This window comes from Dermochelys coriacea, chromosome 8 (assembly GCF_009764565.3).
Source record: "Dermochelys coriacea isolate rDerCor1 chromosome 8, rDerCor1.pri.v4, whole genome shotgun sequence".
NCBI classification, from domain to species: Eukaryota; Metazoa; Chordata; order Testudines; family Dermochelyidae; genus Dermochelys; species Dermochelys coriacea.
Genome location: NC_050075.1, coordinates 109,271,124 through 109,294,577, shown reverse-complemented (window position 1 = coordinate 109,294,577; position 23,454 = coordinate 109,271,124). Strand labels below are relative to the sequence as shown.

The 23,454-nt window shown below is 46.5% G+C and overlaps 1 protein-coding gene across 2 annotated transcripts; it reads right to left on the bottom strand.

Annotated features, from left to right (window-relative positions):
* Positions 1-1,102: 1,102 nt before the first annotated feature.
* PIF1 (PIF1 5'-to-3' DNA helicase) lies at positions 1,103-23,228 on the bottom strand. 2 transcript variants are annotated; one of them, XM_038412193.2, is made up of 12 exons: positions 22,516-23,228; positions 20,712-20,841; positions 18,249-18,374; positions 17,961-18,114; positions 16,094-16,208; positions 15,911-16,017; positions 14,745-14,884; positions 12,648-12,754; positions 11,602-11,689; positions 10,728-10,873; positions 2,162-2,353; positions 1,103-1,800 (listed from the first exon to the last, which is right to left on the bottom strand). In XM_038412193.2, the coding sequence occupies exons 1-12, from the start codon at positions 23,101-23,103 to the stop codon at positions 1,744-1,746; spliced, it is 1,950 nt and encodes a 649-aa protein (XP_038268121.1). In that variant the 5' UTR covers positions 23,104-23,228; the 3' UTR covers positions 1,103-1,743. The 2 variants fall into 2 exon arrangements, with proteins under 2 accessions (XP_038268121.1, XP_038268122.1); XM_038412194.2 differs by having other exon boundaries at positions 22,531-23,228.
* Positions 23,229-23,454: the final 226 nt, after the last annotated feature.

Sequence of the window (23,454 nt, the reverse complement as noted above, 5' to 3'; positions counted from 1 at the left end):
TAACCCTACCCCTAACCCAACCCCAACCCTAAAACCCTAACCCCTAGCCCTGACCCCAAACCCTGACCTTAACCCAACCCCAAAACCCCAACCCTAAAACCCTAACCCCTAAACCCTAACCACCCTAACCCCCTAACCGTAAGCCCCTAACCCCTAAACCTGACCCTGACCCCTAACCCAGCCCTAGCCCCAACCCCTTAACCCTAACCCCCCCAACCCTAAACCTGACCCTAAACCCAACCCTGACCCTAGCCCTAACCCCTCACTCTCCCTCCTAAACCTAACCCCAACCCTAAACCCTCACCCTATCCTCTTAACCCCAAACCCCACCCCCCCAAATCCTAAACCCAACCGAACCCTAACCCCAACCCCTCACCCTCTAACCCCAACCTAAACCTACCCCCTCCCCTGACGCACAAGGGACTAACAACCTATACTAAGAGCTACTAAAACTACACCTTCCAATAATAAAACTTTTTACATTAATAAAAGCTACAGGAAAAACCATCTCATTAGAACAGTTTGCTACAGCACAAGGATGTTCCAGCATCAACACTGGCAGTAAGAAGGAACTTATACTGGCGCATATGCGTGCAACTCAAGAGGGCACAAGAGCTGGCCCTATGGCGACCACTAGGGGAAATATTCTGGCACTGGTGCATGTGGCAAGCAGACACAACTGACATAGAATGGACATGACCAAGCACTTGAAGAACAAGCCTTAAGTCATTCTCTCCAACTTAACGGGATAATGGTGGTGCGTTCCAGGTGACTAAAATGTTACCTTGCCTTGAAAAGGCTGTCCAGTGTCACTGCAAATACCTTCTAGAGCGCTTTGCTCCCTATGGGGAAGTCTGTCTCCGAGTTGGACTTCAGCTTGACATGCTGCAGAGAGCCCCAGAGAGAAATAAGGATTTCTGGAGCCCATAAGCTCAGCCGTGGAGTTCCTGAGGCCCCAGGCCTGCCTTTATAGAAAATGATGGATCCCTAGGCTCCAGTAAACTAAAGAAATACTCCTAGGAAACTGTTTGAAACATTTTAAGCCACCATATCAGATACCCATAATCCCCTCTACCCCTACTTCTAAAACTTGGTATGACAGATTGCAGCAGATATATCCTTTTATTGCCATAAAGTACCATCAAAATTAAGAGGACGGTTATGACTTCACATAACTTCACCCAGCAGTAAAACCAGTGAACCCTCTCTAAAATCAACAAGTGACACATGGATAGCATAAAACGGCTCTAAAGGCAGGGTGCACCTTACTTGACCTGCAGAGTGACATCCTGATTGTTAGCACTTCACCAGCTGGAAATAGCGTACTTGCAGCACCAGCATTCCAATTGCTCTTCAGTATCCTTTCTGTGTGATGACAGCCACAGCTAGTAGGCTCCAGTCCAGCGGACAAACGGGGAGAGCCACATCTTATTTCTCCTCCAGCTTGCCAAGGACAAGTCCCACATTACACAAGTATGCATATGTCAGGAAGAGAGGATAGGGTCTGATGCTATCCTCCACCCTAAACCAGCAGGATGTAAAACAGAGGAAGAATTTTCCCCAAAAAGTTAAGTGCCTGAACAGCTAGTGTTTTCACAGTGGGCAGGTGTGGCCTTTGAGCCAATCAAGCAGAAACACAGACAAAGCAAAATTTCACCAATGGTATAAGATGTGCCCAACAGCTGGGCTGCTGAAACCAGAACAGCCTGTACTTGTGCCTTGCAGAAGTAGCCTAGAGTATCCTCAGCTAGATTGCCAATTCTCCTTCTCTTCTGCTGCAATGTATCTGTGTGGAGAAGCCTAGGAGAAAAAAAACGAGAGTTCCAGTGAATCATTTCTCATTTAGCCCTTCTATGGAAGGGGAAGGATTGGGCCTAGGGAACTCTCACTTCCATTCTGTGCAGTGGATCAGTTAGTGGGCTGTAATCTGAATAGGACTCATCATAGACTAAACATCCTTCTTCTTTCATCCATAGTGCTAACATCCTTCTTCTATCACATGCTTCCCCGTTTACTCTTCCCTGAGTTTCCCCAATCCTGTCCCTCCCATCACTACCCACTGCTCCTTTTCTTTTTATGGGGGAGACTGTTCAGATTCTGCATTTTAGTGCCTGTCTCTGCTTGCAACAGGCTTATAGAGATCCTCAATTGCTGAATTTACCTGAGATAGAAGTTGTTCTTTCTGTAAGTGATTGTAGAACTGTAGCACATATGGATTGGCTCTTACAACATTGGGATCAAAATCCAGAACGCGGAGGCCCTCAAGGCTACGGGCTCGGGAAAGGGCTACATAAGCCTGACCACTTTCAAAGACACGAGACAGGGAGATCTCCACACAGTCTAATGACATACCCTAGTGCATGGAAGACACAGGTAAAACCAAGTGAGCTTGCAACACAAAAGCCATCCCACACATCTTCATATGGGACCCAATTGCCCCATCCACAATATAGTGATGAAGGTACAAGTGTCAGGAAAACACTGCTCCTATTAATATCTACCCCTTCCCAATGCAAAGGGAACTTCTCTATGAAGTTGGCAGGAAGTAGATCAATGGGGTTGGAAAAAGGACTTCCTGGGGACATTTAGACAAAATGGAGCAGGATTGTCCTTAGTTCCTCTTCTAACTTCCTTTTAGACACTTGAGAATTCTGGTCTCCCATGGTTAAGATTAATTCAAAGTGGAACAGGTGCAGAGAGGGGCTACGAGGATGATCAGAGGAAAAGAGAACCTACCTTACGAGAAGAGACTTGGCATGTTTAGCCTAACAAAATGAAGGCTGAAGGGAGATATCATTACTCTAAGTATATCAGAGGGATAAACAGTTGAGAGGGGGAGAAGTTAAGGGTTAATGCTGGCACAAGAATGGTGTGACCCTACACACTGACTATTGTAATAATCTTTGAACAAAATAGTCTGAGATATCATTTGAAAACTAATAATTCGCTAGTCAACAATATCATGGTGAAATGTATGCAGCAATATTGTCTGTGAAGTTATGAATTGTCCCTATATGATGTTAGCACATGTTCAAAACAAGACAACAATGCCTAGGCAAAAGTTTAAAAAAAAAAAAAAAAAAAAAGTCTATCCTAAATGAAGGTGAGTAACCTCATTTTCCTTTATCTGTATTCCACTGTGGGTTTTACGCATGGGCCTGGAGCCAGAGCTTTTGAAAGTACTACTGTTTGGTGGTCTGTGCATGCACCCTGCACTGCCTTGTGGTTTTGTCCAAGGCACTAAAGGGGGTGGCAGGCTGCCAGCATCTCCAGTTCCTTCTCCAATGCAGACGTATGGGATCCGCAGCAGAGGGGAAGTAGGGCGGGCAGTGTAATACAGATAGGGACCACACAGCTCGAAGCACCTCCAGTTATGGGTAAGTAACCTTGTTTTCTTCTTTGAGTGATGGCAAGAGTTCCTTGAATTTTAGCCTAGTGGACCAGGAATAACAGGCATCGTGGCTTAGCAGTGCCTGGTGGTTGGAGATCCTCAACTGGAGGGCCCCCCATTGAGTATACTTTCCTCCCCACCAGGTCCAGTTTCCTGACTTCCTTTGCCTTATGTGGATGGTCCTTGCTGCCCTTATCTTTCCTGCTCACTAGCAGTGGCCGCCCCCAGGGATCTTGGTGGGGGTTGGGTGTACAAATACTCATACCCCTTCAGGGGCAAAAAATACTTCCTCTACACCTGCTTTGCAATGGGCTGGAGGGATGTGGGGCTTTGCCATAGAGCCCTCATGGGATGCAAGATGGCCTCGTTCAATGATAGGGCCAACCCTTGCCAGTGCTGAGGGTGCCAATATGTCCACCAAGGCTAGGGCTGACTCCATGATCTCCAATTTAATGGCCAGGTTCTGTGCCACCTGACAAGAGCTCCTGGCGAGCCTTGTAGTGGTCTTGTATAGATGCTATAGCCATACCCACCACTGCCTCATCAGGGGAAGAAGGACAAGGAGGCTTGGACTGGCATCAGGTTTGTATGTCCATTGCTGGCTGGTGTCCTGCTGGGGTATCCTGAGCATCACTGACATCTGCCCCTTGAATGGAGCCTTTCTCCAAGGGGGTAGGGAAGGTGGAGGTGCTCTCACCTCTCATGGCGCTGAGCAAGATCACCCTTAGTGGGAGCCCTGGAACAGTTGAGCTACCCAAGGGGTCCAGATTGGCCACTGGAGTGGCATCTGCCACTGGGTAAGAGACCAGGCTGATGGGACGAGCCCTTGAGTCATGGCTACCAGGCATGGCTACTAGGATCTGCCCGATGTCGGCTTCTTCGTGAGGTGTACGAGTCTACCTGCAATTCGGAGCCCAATGACCCACTCCTGGGAGACCACGGTAGTGCTGGATAGTGGTGCTGTGATAGTATGGGGTGCTGAGACGGTTGTAGGGTGCTGTGACGAGTGACACTGTGTGTGGGGGGGAGGGGTCAAGCCCCGCAAACATGAACGTTATGGCGGATGGTGTCTCGGCATCATTGCCAGCCTGCCCAAGGCCGGTACCTGCCTTTGTGGAATGGAGTCCTGTGATGCCAGACCTGTCCCTTATTGGCCATGATTCGGGGAACATAGCAGTGCTGGAAAGGCCAGGAGGCTCCTTGCTGCCTCATATGCCTCAGGGTGTCAATGGTGCAGCCAGGGCTGTATCCCTTCTATTGCTCACTCTAGATGGGGAATCCGTGGGCACCAGACACAATGGACCTCCTCCTGGTACCGAAGTCAATGGTGTCAACAGTTCAATGTCTGTTTGAGAGTTACTCTCACTCTCTCAGGCGTCTTCCTCAGTGGGGAGCACCCCGCGTCTGACTTTTTCCATCTTCTGCAGCACCGGCGATAGAAAGCAGTACTGTGTGGATAGTGCTGACTTCTTAGCTGGAAAAGTATGTTGGTACCAGGTGGTAGTTGGTGCTAGGGATCTTGGACCATGCTGAGCCCCTCTAAAGGAAGCCAGAACACTCCTAACCAAGGAGGTACTTTGTAACGGATTGGGTTGATGCTCCGACGAGGGGCAAAGTGCTTCCCCCATGAGAAGGGATTTGAATCTATTATCTCTCCTCTTCCTGGTTCTGGGTTTAAAGTTTTTACAAATCCAGCACCGTTCCTGAACATGACCTTTCCCCAGGAACTTCCAGCAGCGAGTGTATGGGCTTGTAGCACACTGCTTAAATCCCCAGGATCCAGGCATACTCTAGCACCCCGGGCAGGAGCTTACAAACATTTAAAGCTATATCTGTTTATTCCTTACAGAATGAAACCACTAAGGTGTATCACTTGCTATGTCAGAGATGAACTGCGTTCCAAAGACAGTCACAGATGGAAACAAGGAACTGAGGGGTTGGCGGGTCAGCAGGTGCCTATCTACAGCACCATGAAGGCACCACTCGAGGGGGCACCAGAGCTGACCCAATGGATACCACTAGGGGAAAAACTTTCAGCAATACTGCAAGTGACACATGGACACTGGAATGGACATGAGCAAGCACTTGAAGAAGGGGAGATCAGAATGGTTGTTGCTCTCACCCGATTTTGTGGATCACTTGTGGTAGGAGAGGTAAGGGGGTAGAAGGCATAGTGTGTACGATCTGATTGATCTATAACCTGTGCGTTGCCCTGCGAGTGAGCTCGAATTCCTCCCCTTGAGCAATACTGAGTGCATGTGGTATTGGATGCAAAGAGATCCCTTACTGGGGTCGCTCGAAAATGTCTGCAATTATGTGTCATGCAACTCCCATTAGTGGTTGATTGCAAAGTTTCTGCTGAGAGCATTGGAAATCATGTTCTGGGTGCCTGGTAGGTAGGGTGCTGTTCGGCTTGGGATCTCATGCCCTCTTGTTTGTTTATGTAGGAGTCTGTGGTGGTGTTGAACACAATGAGGACGTGCCAGCCATGAATGGTTGACAGGAACGGGGTGGGGTGCCAAGCTTTGTGCACTGCCTGGAGTTCCAATATGTTTATGTGCATCCTGGTCTCCCATGGAGTCCAAGTGCCTTTTATCATCTGATCTCTCCAGACCAAGAGAGATAAGTCTGTTAGGATAGTCAGTGGGTGAGGATGGGAGGAAGGTCATCCCCAAGCAGACTCATAGTGGTCTATCTGCCATTGTAATGGAGATTACTTTTGGCAGGATGCTGAGCAGGGTATGCACAGGTGTGTAGATTCTTTGTAGTCATAGTTGTAGAAAATGAAGGTTCAGTCAAGCAAAGGGATTGACATATGTGCAGGACACCATAAACCCAAAGAGGGAAAGGCAGGTCTTGGCTGAAACTGAAGGGTTGCAAGTGGTAAGTTCTCTCCTTGTGTAGAATCTGTCCCGTGGCAGATAAGCTCTGGCCTGTATGAGCTTCTATGAACTCAAGGGAGCGTGTAGGGAGTAAAGTCAATTTTTCAGAGTTGATACAGACTCCTAGGGAAGAGAGGAGTAGAAGCAGCTGGGATGTTGATTCCCACGCCCCTTTTTTGGGCCATGCTGCTATCAGCCAGTCATCTAGATAGGGAAAAATGAGGACTCTGCCATTAGTGATGATCTGCCACTATGGAGAAAGCTTTTGTGAATAAGTGTGGGGCAGCAGTAAGTCAGAACAGGAGACCCCTGTATTGAAAATGTCATGGTCACACCTTGAACCTCAGGAACATTCTGTGAGTCGGGTGCATATCGATATGGAAGTAGGCACCTTACATATCAAGAGCCATAAACCACTTGCCTTTTTCTAGGGAGGTAGTGATTGTTTTAAGCGTCACCATGTGACATCTTAACAGTTGAGATGTCAAAGGTCCAAGACTGGTCTCCATCCTCCGTTCTTTTTGGGTAGCAGGAAGTAGTTTGAATAGAACCCTGTGCCCTGAAAAAGGTACTGGAAGTGTTTCCACAAGTCCCCTCTGCAAGAGAGATTCCATCTCTAGTTGGATATCATCATAGCAGAAGAAGTGCTCCATGCATGTGGACCTCTGTGGAGGGTGTGATGGGGGCATTGCTATAAACTCTATGACAGCCATTCTGGATAACATCTAGGACTTACTTGTCCATTGTTATGGCTTTCCATCCTGGCAGAAAGCATTTGAGATGGCCCCCAAATGGGGTAGTCAGTAGGGGTATTGGTGTACGGAGTGGTGGACAGCTCTCATGACAGTCAAATACCATTTACAGGACGATTGGGTGTGTTGGGTGGATGACTGGGCTGTTGATGTAGGTGGATGGGTTCTGTAGACCTTAGGAGGTTTGTAGATACATTGGTGGTACAGTTGTGGGGCCCTGTAGAATTGTGATTAGGGCAAGAGTTTTACTGCCCTCTTAGGTGAATATATGTAAATGCCCAAAATTCTTGATGTGGCTCTAGACCCCTTAAGGGAGTGTAGTTAATCATCCATCTTCTGGTTGAAGAGGTGTGATTTGTCAAATAGAAGGTTTTCTAGCATGTTCTACACCTCCCTCAGGAAGCCTGAGAGATCATAGAATATCAGGGTTGGAAGGGACCCCAGAAGGTCATCTAGTCCAACCCCCTGCTCAAAGCAGGACCAAGTCCCAGTTAAATCATCCTAGCCAGGGCTTTGTCAAACCTGACCTTAAAAACCTCTAAGGAAGGAGATTCTACCACCTCCCTAGGTAACGCATTCCAGTGTTTCACCACCCTCTTAGTGAAAAAGTTTTTCCTAATATCCAATCTAAACCTCCCCCATTGCAACTTGAGACCATTACTCCTCGTTCTGTCATCTGCTACCATTGAGAACAGTCTAGAGCCATCCTCTTTGAAACCCCCTTTCAGGTAGTTGAAAGCAGCTATCAAATCCCCCCTCATTCTTCTCTTCTGCAGACTAAACAATCCCAGCTCCCTCAGCCTCTCCGCATAAGTCATGTGCTCTAGACCCCTAATCATTTTTGTTGCCCTTTGCTGTACTCTTTCCAATTTATCCACATCCTTCTTGTAGTGTGGGGCCCAAAACTGGACACAGTACTCCAGATGAGGCCTCACCAGTGTCGAATAGAGGGGAACGATCATGTCCCTCGATCTGCTCGCTATGCCCCTACTTATACATCCCAAAATGCCATTGGCCTTCTTGGCAACAAGGGCACACTGCTGACTCATATCCAGCTTCTCGTCCACTGTCACCCCTAGGTCCTTTTCCGCAGAACTGCTGCCGAGCCATTCGGTCCCTAGTCTGTAGCGGTGCATTGGATTCTTCCATCCTAAGTGCAGGACCCTGTATCCCTGTAACCTGGATTCCCTCCTCATGACCATCTCTGTCACCAAAGTCCAATGCAGCCTGCAGCATGGACCTGGCAAGAAGTTGCCTTCCTGCAAAAGCACCTGGAATTGGTTGCGATCTTACAGATTTAGTTTGTTGGATTGCCCTGATGCTGCCTGGATGACCAGTGAATTGGGTGGAGGCTGAGAGAAGAGAAACTCCAATCCCTTGGTTAGGATATAGGGCTTCCTTTCAGCCCCTTTTGTAGTGGGTGCACATGTGACCAAGATGTGCCATACAGTGTACACTGACGGGAGAATGGCATCGTTGATTGGTAGGGCCACCCTTGGTGGTACCAATGTGTGAAAGAACTCAACTGGTGTTGACTAGCCTGTACTTCTTCTAATGGAATCTCAAGTGCATTGGCTATTCTCTGCAGCAGTTCCTGGAACAGAAAGGAAGGAGTTGATGAGAGCCATGTCTGGAGATGACAATGAATACCACTCTGGATCAGTTGATTGGCGCATCATCCAGTGCTATTTTGGAGCATTCACCTGACAAGGGTTGTGGTGGCAATGCAAGAGAATCTTCCCAAACTGAGTGGGACCATTCAGAGGGTGAATACTAGGGCCATGAGTTCCAGTGTGGACAACCCACTTGACCCTGCTGTTGTATAGCCCATGACCATAGTGCTGCATACCAGCTCTACAGGTAAGGAACTGCCACAGTGCTGTCAGAACCTAGCAATAGTCATGCTCCTTGAATGGGAACAGTGGATTGTGTCAGATATCCATATCATCTGAATCAGAGACCTCTACAAATGGTGGTGCTGCTGGAACAGGAGGTGGCAGGAACATAGTGCGGTAAGAGACCCTGTGAACCAATGACTGGATTGGGGTTTGTGGCAATCACAGCCCTTCTAATGCAAAGAATTCATGGGGACCCAGAGTGCTTCCAACTCTCCCATGGGTCAATGGTATCCATTCCTCTGAAAGGAGGCTCCACATTAGGGTTGAGCACTCTTTGCCTGCTGAGACTGATGTGGGAGGGGGGGGGATGTTTCCCTGGCCAGGATCTAACAGATCTCGTGGCAGCCTCTATGGAGGTGCTTCTTGAGGCAGAGCCCAGTTTTCTCAAGTACAGGCAGGGAAAGCAAGGCAGATACTGCACCTGGATGCTATTGTGGGATTCCCCCAAGCAGTACAAAAAGCACTATACTGGTGCTCGTCACAGATAGAAAACAAGTGGGGACAGGAAGCTCTGATTTTGAGCCCTAGCATCTTCAGTATAATCCAGTAGACAGATCTGTGTACTGTATGTGTTGGGAAAGAGGAGGAACATTTGGCCAGGGGGCACAACTGAAGCAGGTTCAAGTCCTAAATCTTATAAGAAAACAAGGAACAAATTTAAAATTAGAAAATGTAAAAAAAACCCACATCTTTTTCTAAAGGTTTTGCAAAGTGCAGCACAAGGATGAGAGGATAGGAGAAGCTCCAACTTGGACCAGTGAGAAAGGCCTGGAGATGCTTGTGGCTTGCTGCAACCTTTAATCACCTCATCTGAAACCACAAGGTGGTGCAGGCGCCTACGCAGACTGCCATACAGTGCTACTTTCAAAAGCTCCATCTCTGGACACAATCCCAGTGGAATACAGTAGGGACCATCACTCAAAGAATGTGTTTACACCTCAATTTACATACATGTAGTAAATAGCGTCCTCAAGACAGCAGGGGGAAGACATGACAGGAAGGAGAAAAAAAAATCTAAAAATTGTTCTGTTCCACCACTAGACTCCATGTCACTGCCTACTGCTTGAATAAACTATACTTGGAAGGATAACCCTGAGAAGAATCCACTTCAGAAATTCATTGGACTATAAAAGAAAGGGACAGAAAACTCCCAGGTATCTTTCACATAAGACAAAGGCACCAGCACCTTTGGACCTCTGGGAGAGATAATGACCAACGAAAGGTCAGTCACCATCTTGCTGGAAGACTGTTGGTGAGCAAACAGAGCCTTAAACCAAAATTTGCTAGATTAAGTTTTAGCTTTTTAGATGTACGTTTTCACTTTCGTTTACTTGTAACCATTTCTAACTTTCTCATTTAAATTCACTTAATCTTTTCTTTTGTTAACAAACACGCTTTAATTTTTAACTTAAACCAATCCAGTGCTCTGTTTAAACTGAGCCATTTGGTAACTCCAGTTAAAGTAATAAATTGTTGAACATAGATTCTGCTGTGCCTAAATACATGCCTACAGAGTAAAAAAGGAAGATTTAACTCCAAGAGACTGGGTAATGTTTTCAGGCCTATTGGCTGTTGCTCCAGAACCATGAATGGTAGTACCCTTTGAGCCAACATACCTTAACCAAGGCAAAGGGAGGAAGATGAGGCAGTTTCCTTCCGCCCTGTCATCAGCAGTGCTAGCATCTTTAGGCAACCCTGCCCCCAAAACCACTTCCTCCAACCCACACAGGTGTCCTGGCACTCTCCTCTCCCACTACTGCCAGGGGAATACTTTTTGTGGCAGTCTCTCTATAAGAGTACTAACCTGGCTCTTGTGGATGGATATGGCCCATGCCAATTTTAGAGGCAACTGTTGACGACTCAGATAAATTCCAGATGGACCTTTGAAGACCCATCGCTCCAGTCTGATTAACTCTGTGACCCCACAAAGAAACCTCACTTGGGGCAGTCCTGGGAGAAAAGAGAGGGTCAGAATAAGGAATGTCCCTCTGGTACCAGCGTTCCCAGGAAGCAGGAGCCCAAGTTTACCCTTTTCCCTTCCCCATCCCTTCCCATTTCAGACCAACTCTTCCATGGGCTTTGGGGCTCTATTTATAGAAGCACAACTCAATTCTGCTGCTCCTCTAGCACAGTGGTTCTTGCTGGAGTGAGATGATGCTGTAAAGCATTCAGAGAAGGCACCCTTAAGCAGGAGAAGGGACAGAACTATTTAACATGCCAGAAATGGAGCAGAGAAAACATGAAATAGTGCAGTGGAGGGTTGTAACACTGCATTGCTAAAAAGCTACATTTGCTATTAGAAAGATGTACTGTTGCAAGGAGAGAGCATGAGTGCATGTGGTCAGAAACCAGATAAGAGCAAGCAAGCATGCAGAGCCAGAGAATGATGAAAAGCACACACAGAAAACCTTTAAGCAGCTATACCTAGGGGCTTGGCCTGATTCTTGGTTCTCACAGGCAGGGAGAATTTGGTGTTGCAGAAATGATTACTCTTCCCCCATCCAGGAATTGCAGCTGCTACTGGCAAACAGTCATAAGCACATCATATAGGGTTGCCAACCCTCCAGAATTGTCCTGGAGTCTCCAGAAATTAATCTTTAATTACAGATTATGTCATGTGAAGAAGTCTCCTGGAATACATCCAGCCAGAACTGGCAACCGTAACATTATATACTCACCCTTCCCGTCAGTTTCAAATTCAACCACAACCCCTCTTGCCCCATTCACCAGACCCCGGGACACATCCAGGTTCTTTGTAAGAATCACCTAAAGTGGAGGGGAAAGATGCCTAGATTTGTTTGGTGCCCTTGCCTTACAGCCCTAGTCATTCACCTGCCTTGCCCCAGTTCTGAAGCCTCTGAGTTAGGAGCAGAATTGGCAGATACTGTTAATGTTACTGTGGGACCTAGGAACAGTAGGTGGAATCACCTCCCAGTGAAGCCATCCCAGAGCTCCTTCCTCCCCAGGGCTCTCAGCTGTTGAGCTTCACAGGGCACAGATCCCATCACCCATTTACTCTGTGAAATTGCTTTGGGAAGATTGTGAATTGGTTCTGTCTACAACCAAAGTCACATAATAGTGACACTTGGATCTCTGGGAAGATTCCTCCCCACACTCCAGCAGTTTACAGGGACTTTAAGAGAGACTGAAAGTGGCCAGGGAACAATTCTCCAATGCAGACAGTGTGGGGCCATTGTAAGCAGCCCTATTGTGCCCCTCACCCCCAAACCCTGGTTTACAGGGTGTACTGGTGATGGGAGGCCAGAGCCTTAACACATGGTGCTGCAGGGATTCTGAGCTGTGCCATAGTCCATAAGAAGCCTAGCTCTAATTTATGCTGGGAGCTGAGCAGCCTAGAATCCAGGCAGCACAAAAGTGGCTTTAAACTGCCTTTTCCTCCAGTCCCCACCCAATCTGTACATAGTGTGATTCTGTGCTGTGCATACAATGTCTTTCATTGGACACAGAGCAAGCAGTCACCTTGGTCAATCAGTCTCCAAGCAGAGATTGAGACTTTGAATTTAAACCAAGTGGCTTTCATCAAGTGGGGAAGGCCATCTTAATGTAATAGCCTGTTTGTTTAGAACAGCCTGGGGTCTGAGAGGTGCTTCCATTTCACACCCAGTCCATATCCCTGTGCTGTTATCTTTAAAAATCTTTCCCCAAATACTGACTCTAATCCTTCTGTTGGCAGTTACTCCCCATAGAATATGCATATGCTCACCTGGGCTCCTGGTTTCAACTGAATACAGTGACTTACTGGACACTGAGCATCAATTGCTTTGACTAGCATGGGATCGCTATCCACAGCCTCATAGGAGTGCATTTCTCCTGGTGAGGAAAAAGCAATACAAATATGGACTTACCATCAGAATTATCATACAACAAAGTCCCTAAATATGAGGAAGACTTGGCACTCACTCCACATAGCAGGAGTCTCTAGACTGAGCCAGAAGGGCTCTTACTTTCTATTCTGAATTCAGTCCCAGAAATCCAGCTCTCCACACACAACTCTTGTACACCCCAGAAAGGATCTCTTCTAGTAGCTTCCAACAGCAGAAAGCCCCTGCTGGCCATCCCCTACCTCCTGCTCCAATTTACACCTTCCAGAGCTTGTGAAACTGAAGGTATGTCTACACTGGAATGTAAGCCCAGGATTAGTGGGACTCGTGTTAGGGAACCCTGGGCTGGAGCATCTACATTGTATTTTAACCCTTTGTTAAGGCTTTTCTAACTCATGCTTGAATCTAGGGCACTGGCATGCACAGCACAGAGTGCAGAGCTGAGTCAAAGTAACCACATCTCAGAGTCCCTAGCATGCTCTCTTCCCCCACCCATACAATAGTGTGGCCACTCTAGCCCCAAGACCATGGTGTACTGTGGGAAAACTTTCATGCCTGCCCTGCATGTTACAGGAAGGAAGAACAGTCCACCAACCCAGCCTGCTAAGCAGTCATTTTTGGTCTGCTACTGGAATGACAACATGGAGAAGGCACGTTTTGATGAACTTCTCTTGCTTGCACTTTCAGTCCTGTGTCAGGAAACTAACAGACCATCCATGAGGCACTGGTGGATGTTTTGGCACCGTTTTCTGTCCCACAAAAAGGTCTGTTTTTAATAGTGTGGATTGCAGATTACTGGGATAGAGAGGACTAAGGAAGTTATCCCATAGTTCCATGGGATACTTCTGGCCGATTCCTGGGACCCAAGTCAGGTGGGGCTTAACTGGAGCTTGGACCCTCCAGCCCAGCAGCATCCTGGGATGCTGGGTCGAGTCCTGGGTTAACACAATTACAGTGTAGATGCAAGTGGGGAGGGGGGGGGCCTTGAGCCTGGAGTCAAGCATGAGTTTATGTTGCAGCACAGATATGTCCCAAGAGGCCAGGCACTGAGCAGTCAGACTTCAATTGCAGCTTTAAGAGTGTGGCCATGTATTCTTGCTCCATTTCCCCTCACAATCAAAGCTACCATGAAAGGAAGTTTAGCACAGAGAGGCTTTAGAGTCTGCAGTTTGTGCTCCAAGATGAGACAGTTTCTATAACGGACCTGCATTTCCCTGGAGTCTCCAGCTTGTAGACCCCCATTCCAGCACCCACCTCCCTGATGAGTCTCTGCCATTATTCTAACAACTGACCTGAAGCCAGTCTCCTCCCTTTTATGCCTTTGCCAATGGATGAATGCAAGACCTCCCCACCCCCCTCTAGTTTTTCCAGCAAGACCACCCAGAGACAGCTGGGGAAGACTCTCTGGGCATGAAACACTTAACTAGCAGTGAAGCAGAAGCAGCAGACTGCACTAGGACCTCCTGAGAAGAGCCAGACCTGCATGAGGTATTGGATGGGAGGGGAGACTAGGAATGGGGGAAATAAATGAACTAAAGGGCAGGTCTGGTCTACAGTTGGAGTGCGTGCATGTGTAATAGGTTTCAGAGTAGCAGCCGTGTTAGTCTGTATTTGCAAAAAGAAGAGTACTAAAATTTGAGCATAAAGCTTTTGTGAGCTACAGTTCACGAAAGCTTATGCTCAAATAAATTTGTTAGTCTCTAAGGTGCCACAAGTACTCCTTTTCTTCATGTGTAATAGGAGATTTGTTAGGCATAGTTTATGCAAATTTTACATAGTAGAGATGATTACCTGTATAAATTATGTATTTTTTTAAAACCCTAGGCAGGTCTGACCCTACAATAACCCCTCATATCCACAATGCCAGCTGGAAGAGGTTATGACTAGAGCAGCTTGAGCTCCACAATGCCAGTTCTTCATTATCTACAGTGTCCTCTCCTCCTGTTGAAATTAACAGTTTTCTTGCCCCACGTGTTTACCTGGTAACTGTTGCAACCGTCTCTCATTTGTTAGTTCCACATCATCCCTGTGGGTGCAGAGACGAGTTGCAAGGATCCCATCTCTCTCGACCCTGTTGGTAGCTGTTTGCATCAGCTGCTTGGTAACCTCAACTGTGCACCTGGTGGACATTGGGGGTGGCAAATAAGTACCATAATAATATAACAAGTAATAAATGTTTAAAGTCTCCAACAGGATATCTCAGGTGAGAAATACCTAGCGATATCTATTGTACATCCTGGGCAAACACCACAAAGTCGCTACTCCTATTGGAATTGTGAGTTATTTCAACTTGTGCATACAAGCCCTGCTCTCCCCACCCCCCATGGCCTTATCTCTCTCTCTCATTAAGGTTCTTAAGGTCCCCAACCACTGCTCTAATGGAGCATCTCTGGGACTAGTCATAGTGGGACCACAAATGTAAACAGGGCATTACATTTAATTCACTGTGTTGTTCCAGACTTGTGCTGACTGCTAGAACTACTCTAGTGCAGCTCCTTTGATAGGAGCAGTAATGTAACATTAAGAGATTGATAACATTGTTTGCTTTCAGTGTCACTGAAAGCATTCATATGGGGATTTCATGAGATCACCAAAACTTTTTACCCCTTGGATGATTTATTCACAAGGTGGATGCATGTGACAAGCACATTCTTACCCCCTCATCTCCTCCCCATTCCCTAATGCCCATGATTGCCACCTGCTAGAGCAGCTTAATTGCCCACACAACTTTATACAGAGACAGGGAAGGATACTTCCAGGTGTAGGGTTAGGTTCCAAGGAAATGAACATCAGGTTTAATTTGTTAATTTTATACCAGCATTGTCATATTGTTCATGTGTCTCACGAACATTAGATCCATCAGCACATCAGGTAAAATGGACACCATGGAGCAGAGACTGAGCGATCACAATGCAGGCAGCCTCCTTAATTGGGCAAGAAGCAACCAGTATTACTGCTTCCATTAGTTGGAGAAGGAGTCGAGAGGCTGTGGGGCTTGGGAGTGGGTGAGGCAAAGATGTGTCCAGGCCCCTTAACAGCCATCTACCCAGCTATACCACCTTTAGATGATGTTGGAGAGGTAGCCAAGTGACACCCACCCTACACTGGGCCACCTATGGGAGGGAGGAAAGAGGTTCCTCCTCACCTGCCCAGGCGGATTGTACGCAGGAGTGAGATGAAGCTCTTTTCAGTCTGTCTCCGGACTTCTGTCAGCTCCATGTTCACGTGGATGCATTTCCTCCAGCTCTTTGCCTGTGAATCAGTTGTTCATTCATTAGGAGACAGCCACAAACAAAATCTGAAGTAGTGAGTAGGGATGGCTTCACACCTGGAAGCAGAACTTTGTTTCCTCATTGCCTTTGCTGACTGGAGGCAGTTGTAAGAAGTCCCCACAGATGATGAGCTGTATTCCTCCAAATGGGTCATCCCGTTTCCTGACAGCTCTGTAAGGGGAGTGATAATTTAATATTTTCATTAATTACTTTGGCACAAAAAAAATTGGAGTGGTCTCATGAAATTTGTTGGGAGTCCTCATCAATACAGAGGATTTGTCAAGAACAAGCCATACCAAACCAGCCTAATTTCCTTCTTTGACAGGTTTACTGGCCTAGTGTATGTAGGGAAGTTGCAGACATATCTGGATTTTAGAAAGGCTTTTGGCACATCCCCACAAGCTAACTGGGGAAATGGGGTCTAGATAAAGTTACTATAAAGGTGGGTGCAAAACTGATTGAAATGTCCTTACTGGAAAAGGAGTTATCAGTAGTTCAGTGTCAAACTGAGTGGCTCTATCTGGGGGAGTCCCACAGGAATCTGTCCAGGGTCCAATACTATTCAATATTTTCATTAATGACTTAAGTGCTAGAGTGGAGAGTATTCTTACATACAGGGGTGAAAGTAATATTAAACACTTACTGGTACGGGGAGCAGGCTGTGGAACCTAGGGAGTCAGCCTCCCCCAGCTAGCCCATCAGGGCTGCCTGGGATTCTGGCGGCAATTTAAAAGGGCCCCAGGCCCTTTTAAATTGCTGGCCTTGGGGCAACTGCCCCCTTTGCCCAACCCCCCAACAAACAGGAGGGAGCAAAAGGGGCAGCAATGCTGCAGCAACACTAACATCGGCTGCGCATGGGACAGTACCAGCTTCTTACCAGTATGCTGTACCAGCTCATTTTCATCCCTGCTTACATATATTCTACAAATTTGTGAATGACATCAAGCTGAAAGGGGTTGCTAATGCTTTGGAGGACAGGATTAGAATTCAAAATGACATTAATAAATTGGAGAATTGGTCTGAAATCAACAAATAAGACAAATGCAAAATACTATACTGAGGAAGAAGAAGAAAAAAACAAAACTAAAAACACAAAAAAGCCCAAATGCACATCTACAAAAATGTAGAACTGGCTAGATGGTTGTACTGCCGAGAAGGATGTGGAGGTTATAGTGGATCACAAATTGAATAGGAGTCAACGTGATGCAGTTGTGAAAAAGGCTAATTTAATTCTGGGGTGTATTAAGAGGTGTGTTGTACGTAAGACAAGAAAGGTAATTGTCCTGCACTGTTAAGTCCTCAGTCCAGTTTCGGGTGTCGCATGTTAAGAAAGATGGAGACGAACTGGAGAGAGCCAAGAGGAGAGCAACTTTAATAAAAGGTTTAGAAAACCTGACCTATGGGGAAAGTTAAAAAAAAAATCTGGGCAAATTTAGTTTTGAGAAATAAAGACTGAGGGTGGACCTGATACACTTCAAATGTGATAAAGAGCTGTCATAAAGAAGATTGCATTCAATTGTTCTCCATGTCTATTGAGGGTAGGACAAGAAGTAACCAGTTTAATCAGCAGCAAAGAGCATTAGATTAGATATTATAGTTAAAGATTTTTCTAATGATAGTTAAGTACTCAATTAGGCTTTCAAGGAATGTCGTGGAATCTCCTTCATTTTAAGGACAGGTTGTACAAACACCTGTCAGGGATGGTCTCTGACTATGGGTCTTATCTCAGGGCAAGGGGTTGGACTAGATGACCTCTTGAGGTCCCTTTCTATGATTCTATAATCCAGAACCTCCCAACTACTCTAGCCATTAGCAAACCTTACCTCCCAATACAGCCACAGGAGGTAGGGGAAGGTATTCCTAGCAAAGTGATCCAGGGAACTTGATCAGCATTATAAAGACTCTTTGCTGCATGACCCTCACCTGGCTACTGCCTCCAGCTTATCAAAAAACTTGCCCTCCACCATTGAAATCTCATCAATAATTAAGTGTTGGCAGCTCAACCAATGCTGATGCACTCCAGTTCTTTGAGCCAACTCAATACACTGATCTAGTGGAGCTTTCCCAGAACCAATACCTAATGAAAGAAGAGAATACAGAGTTAGTATTATCTTTACCAAAATGCCAAGAGTTCCCAGGTCCCTTCCACTCATCTTTCCCAGAACATAGCAAGCCAGGGAAGGTTCTCAAGCAGAAAGTTATCCTCCTTACCTGCAAAAGCATGGAGCGTGGTGCCACCAATATGGCAAGCTGCTACTCCTGTACTGGCTGTAGCATAGGTGCTCTTTGGGGGGAGTGAGCCCACAATCTTTTTCAGCAGATATGACTTCCCAGTCCCTTTTAGAAGAGTAAAATTTCAGAAAGGGGCTTTCCCCTGACACTATTAGAGACATGTCCCCAAAAATACATGCGGTTTGAATTCAAGGCCCAAATTCCTCCTAATACCACCCTCCACTCTGCTCATTCAAAACCTCATATGTCCAAAAACACTAGAAACAAAAGAACAGCCTGACCACAGAGCTCAGGTAGTTGTAAAAAACAACCATGTCAGGAAAGGATTAGCTCTGTTTGACCATTTAGAGAAGTTGCAGTTGAGAAGTTGCAGTTTAGGGGTTATTTGACCCCTCCCATTTAGGGTTCCATGAACTCCCCACACAGGAACTCAGTCATGGAGGAGAAACCATGGTAGCTATAAGAGTATCTTAGTTAGTGTCATTTATATTGGCTAAACCTCTTCCCAACATGGATGATTTAAAAGATTTCACTTTTTGCTGAAGTTGAATTGTTCTTTCCCTCATTCAACATTTTAATGTGCATTTTTGATTAAAGTTTCTCCCTTATACCAAAATGAAACTCATACATCACTAGATACCGCTACACTTAAACAAAAGGCTTGACACATTGTGTATCTACACTAAGTGTTGCAGAATGTGTAGGTTGCAATAGTGTCAATTCCAAGTGTTAAGGAATTATCAACCCCCCAAAAATCATGAGATGACTCAAAAAAACCCAAACCAAACAAAATAAAACCCACTGGATTTTAAAAAACAAGTGAGTTCTCTTAATTGCCTTCTGGATTAAGAACCTTTACGCTTCTCATATGACGCTTTGCTCAGCGACTATGAGAACCAGAAACTTCACTTAAAATGAAATGAGATTCTCACATGATCACATGACTCCAGGGGCTGGATATTTAAAACAAAACAAAACTTGTGATAAAAATCACAAAAATGTGCAACACTGGTGTAAGTAAGATTGTGATGCCCTACTTTGACAAGCAACAACCACCCAAAAAAATCTCTGCTCCCTTACAAGATCATATGGCTTAAAAAAAAAAAAGGGGGGGCGCCAAGGCATGAGAGAGGGCATATTAAGAGACAGGGCCTTAAGCATGAACCTCATCATGCTAAAGAGGTGCTTAGCTATGCCCTCCCCCCAGGCCTCTATTGCTGTAGACAGGGACACATCAGCACAGATTAAAGGAGACTCAGGTTTTTGTACTACTTTTCCCCTCCGTTGATACTCATCCCTTCTTGTCAACTGTTGGGAATAGGCCACATCCACCCTGATTGAATTGGCCTTGTTAGCACTGATCCCCCACTTGGTAAGGCAACTCCCATCTTTTCATGTGCTGTATATTTATACTTGCCTACTGTATTTTTCACTCCATGCATCTGATGAAGTGGTTATAGCCCATGAAAGCTTATGCCCAAATAAATTTGTTACTCTAAGGTGCCACAAGGAGGTCTTGTTGTTTTAGTCTTACCATGGAATCACAAACAGTCCCCATGGACATTCCATGGTATCTTACCACCCAGACAAGATGGATTTAGGATATTCAGGTCACCCCCAGTCGTAAAGGACCAGTCACTTATGCCAGGTCAATTTGTACCTTAGATCTCACATGCTTGTATCCAATCCTATAGTAAACTAAGCCTTAAGGATTTACAAAAAGAAAAGGAGTACTTGTGGCACCTTAGAGACTAACAAATTTATTAGAGCATAAGCTTTCGTGAGCTACAGCTCACTTCATTGGATGCATCCGATGAAGTGAGCTGTAGCTCACGAAAGCTTATGCTCTAATAAATTTGTTAGTCTCTAAGGTGCCACAAGTACTCCTTTTCTTTTTGCGAATACAGACTAACACGGCTGCTACTCTGAAACCTTAAGGATTTAGTAATTAAAGAAGAGAAATGAGAGAATTACTATAAGGTTAAAGCAGGAAAACACACAGACACACACACACACACACACACACACACACACAAATGAGTTGCAGTCTATGGTTTCAAAAGGTGACAGTTGTAATAATCTGTCAGCTCCGAGTGTCTTTTAGGGCTAACAGGTTAAAACTGGGTCTCTGCTTTGGTTTCATAGCTTTGGCCCTCAGAGAGTCCAAACAGGAAAAGAGATGAAACATTTTCTTAAAAGCTACTTTTATTTCATTCTTCCACAATTCAAACTGATGGGACAAGCCCTTTTGCACACAGCCTCTTCATGATGAGCCAGTGGGAGCACAGGTGTGAAACTTTTGCTAAAAGCATTCCACATGGGATAGACCCAAAGTTTTCCTGGAGCTCACAATACCAAAGACTAAAGCTTTTCAGCCCTAATTTGAGTGCAGTTAGGACATGTAGGGTAACCTTGCTTCACTTCAACTATAAAGTTTCTCACCAGCACTGCCTGTAAAGAAGACGTTCTTCCCAGTCAGCACTGCACTCAGCACAATGGACTGTTCCTGCGAGAGTCTCATCCGTGAATGCATTAGCAAAGATAGCTTCTTTGAGCATTTCACATCAGTTGCCTAAAAAGGAAAAAGTCACACTTGTGCACTAACCAAAGTTTTGTTTTTTTTTTTGTTTAAAAACAGCAGCACATTCATGGATCTTAAAACTTCTGGAGGAAAATTTCTCCTGTATACCTTTTTCCCCCATGGGGATTAGAATGGAAAATAAAAAAAAAAAAAAAAAAAAAAAGTGTCATGCTACCCAAAATTTCAACTGCTAAAATGAGCTCCAGTGAAATAATTGTATTGCAATTTATTTGCAGTGTTGTAGCTATGGTGGTTCCAACATATTAGAATATCTTTTATTGGACCAACTTCTGTTGGTAAGAGGTCAGAAGAGCTCTGTGTAGCTCAAAAGCTTGTCTCTTTCACCAGCTGAAAGTTGGTCCAATAAAAGATATTAATCTTTTGCAATGTATTGTCATTGTTGGTGTTTAGAGTCCATGTGTTATTTATATGAAATGAACAACTGACTTTAGACCCTGTCTAGATTAGGAAAATATTTAGCAATTCATTTTTAACCACCACTTTGGGTGAACCTTTCCACTGAACACACATTTTTTTTGAACACTGTTGTCTTTTTCTACTCTAGGTAGTAGCTTGTGCTTAAAAGCATGTTAATTAACACATTTGTCAATGTACTTGCTAGACACACCCTATTTTTCTAGTCTTGATAATGACGAGACCTCCAATTGACTGATGCAGGCTGTCTGCAGATTGATCAGCACCCAGCACTCAAGGCTTTCTTTGCAACCATAAAGCATAGATTTTATTCAGAAACAGATGGAGCCACCTACAAAATATTTAGTCTATTGTTAACTACCTGCTTAATGCATCAGAAGGGTAGCCATGTTAGTCTGGATCTGTAAAAGCAGCAAAAAGTCCTGAATGTGCCACAGACTCTTTGCTGCTTAATGTAGTGTCCCAGTCTTGCAGTCATAAGAATGAGCCTACTGGGTCAGGCCAAAGGTCCATCTAGCCCAGTATGCTGTCTTCCGACAGTCGCCAGTGCCAGGTGCCCCAGAGGGAATGAACAGAACAGGTAATGATCAAGCTATCCATCCCCTGTCACTCATTCCCAGCTTCTGGCAAACAGAGGCTGGGGCACCATTCATGCCCATCCTGACTAATAGCCATTGATGGACCTATTCTCCATGAATTTATCTAGTTTTTTTGAACCCTGTTATGGTCTTGGCCTTCACAATATCCTCTGGCAAGAAGTTCCACAGGTTGACTGTGTGAAGAAATACTTGCTTTTATTTGTTTTAAACGGGCTGCCTATTAATTTCATTTGGTGAACCCTACTTCTTGTGTTATGAGAAGTAGTAAACACTTTCTTATCTACTTATTCTACACTAGTCATGATTTTATAGACCTCAATCATCTCTCCCCTTAGCCATGTCTTTTCCAAGCTAAAAAGCCCCAGTCTTATTCATCTCTCCTCATAAGGAAGCCGTTCCACACCCCTAATAATTTTTGTTGACCTTTTCTGAACCTGTCAATTCCAATATACCTTTTTTGAGATGAGGCGACCACATCTGCACACAGAATTCAAGATGTGGGGTACCATGGCTCCACAAAATATCTCCCCCCCGCCCCAAACCATGAGAGCACTCAGCAATTCCCCCTCCCGCAAGTCTCCTACTTAAGCCATATCCCAAAGCGGTCTTCCACCCCCTACCCCATGCCTACTTCGAGATCTCTTACAGCGCTTGCTTCAGCCGATTCTGTCCTTGCTCTTTTCCGCGGCTTGATACACAGATCGTTGTTCCCTCTGTTCCGCGGGGCCTGCCCTTTCACAGGCGTTGTCTCGCAGCTCGCGTGGGCCCGCTGATCGCAGGCCTGCTGCACGTCCCGGGCCTGGACTGGGCTGATGGTGTCGAAGGTTCGCGGAAGGCTGGACAGCAGCCGCGCCCGCTCGGTGACAGTCTTCGGCCCCTTCCCCGCCGCCTTGTGCTTGATGCGCAGCAGCCGGAGGAAGCGCCTGAGGCGGTCGGGGGGGCAGTTGGCGATCAGCAGCTCCACTTGCGCGGGGCCCAGCTGCAGGCCGCTTTTCCCGTCGCGTACGAAGCGCGTGAAGAGCCGCACCTCCCCGCGCAGCGCGAAACTCTGCGCCACGCTGCCGTCGTTCACTTGCAGCACCAGCTCCCGGAACTCGTTCCGGCCCAGGGCGAGGGAGGCGTCGCGGATCAGCCGGCGCTTCGAGGCCGGGCCGCTCGGGCTCAGGCGCTCGATGGTGACACTGCAGCGGATCCGAGCGTCCAGCTCCGCGCCCTGCATCGTCTCCCCGAAGCAAACAGCGCAGCGCTCAGCCCGGCCGCAGACCGGCGGCCGCCCTGCCCGGGGACCCCACAGTCACTAGCAGCCCGCGTCCAGCCGCGTCAGCTCCACCCGCTTGGCCGGGGCGCAGCGACAGACCAAGCTCCCACTGGCGCGCAGGCCCCGGGTCCGGTCTCCCTCCGAGGGGCAGCGGTGCTGGTGCGGCGGGGCTGCCAAGCGCTGGCGGAGGAGCGGGAGGCCAAGCGGGCCACGCTCAAGACCTGACACCGCGGCTGCGATTGCCCCAACTGCCTAGTCGCGGCTGCAGCCACAGGTCCTGGCTCCCACTGGGGCCTCAAGCGGCCTCTATAT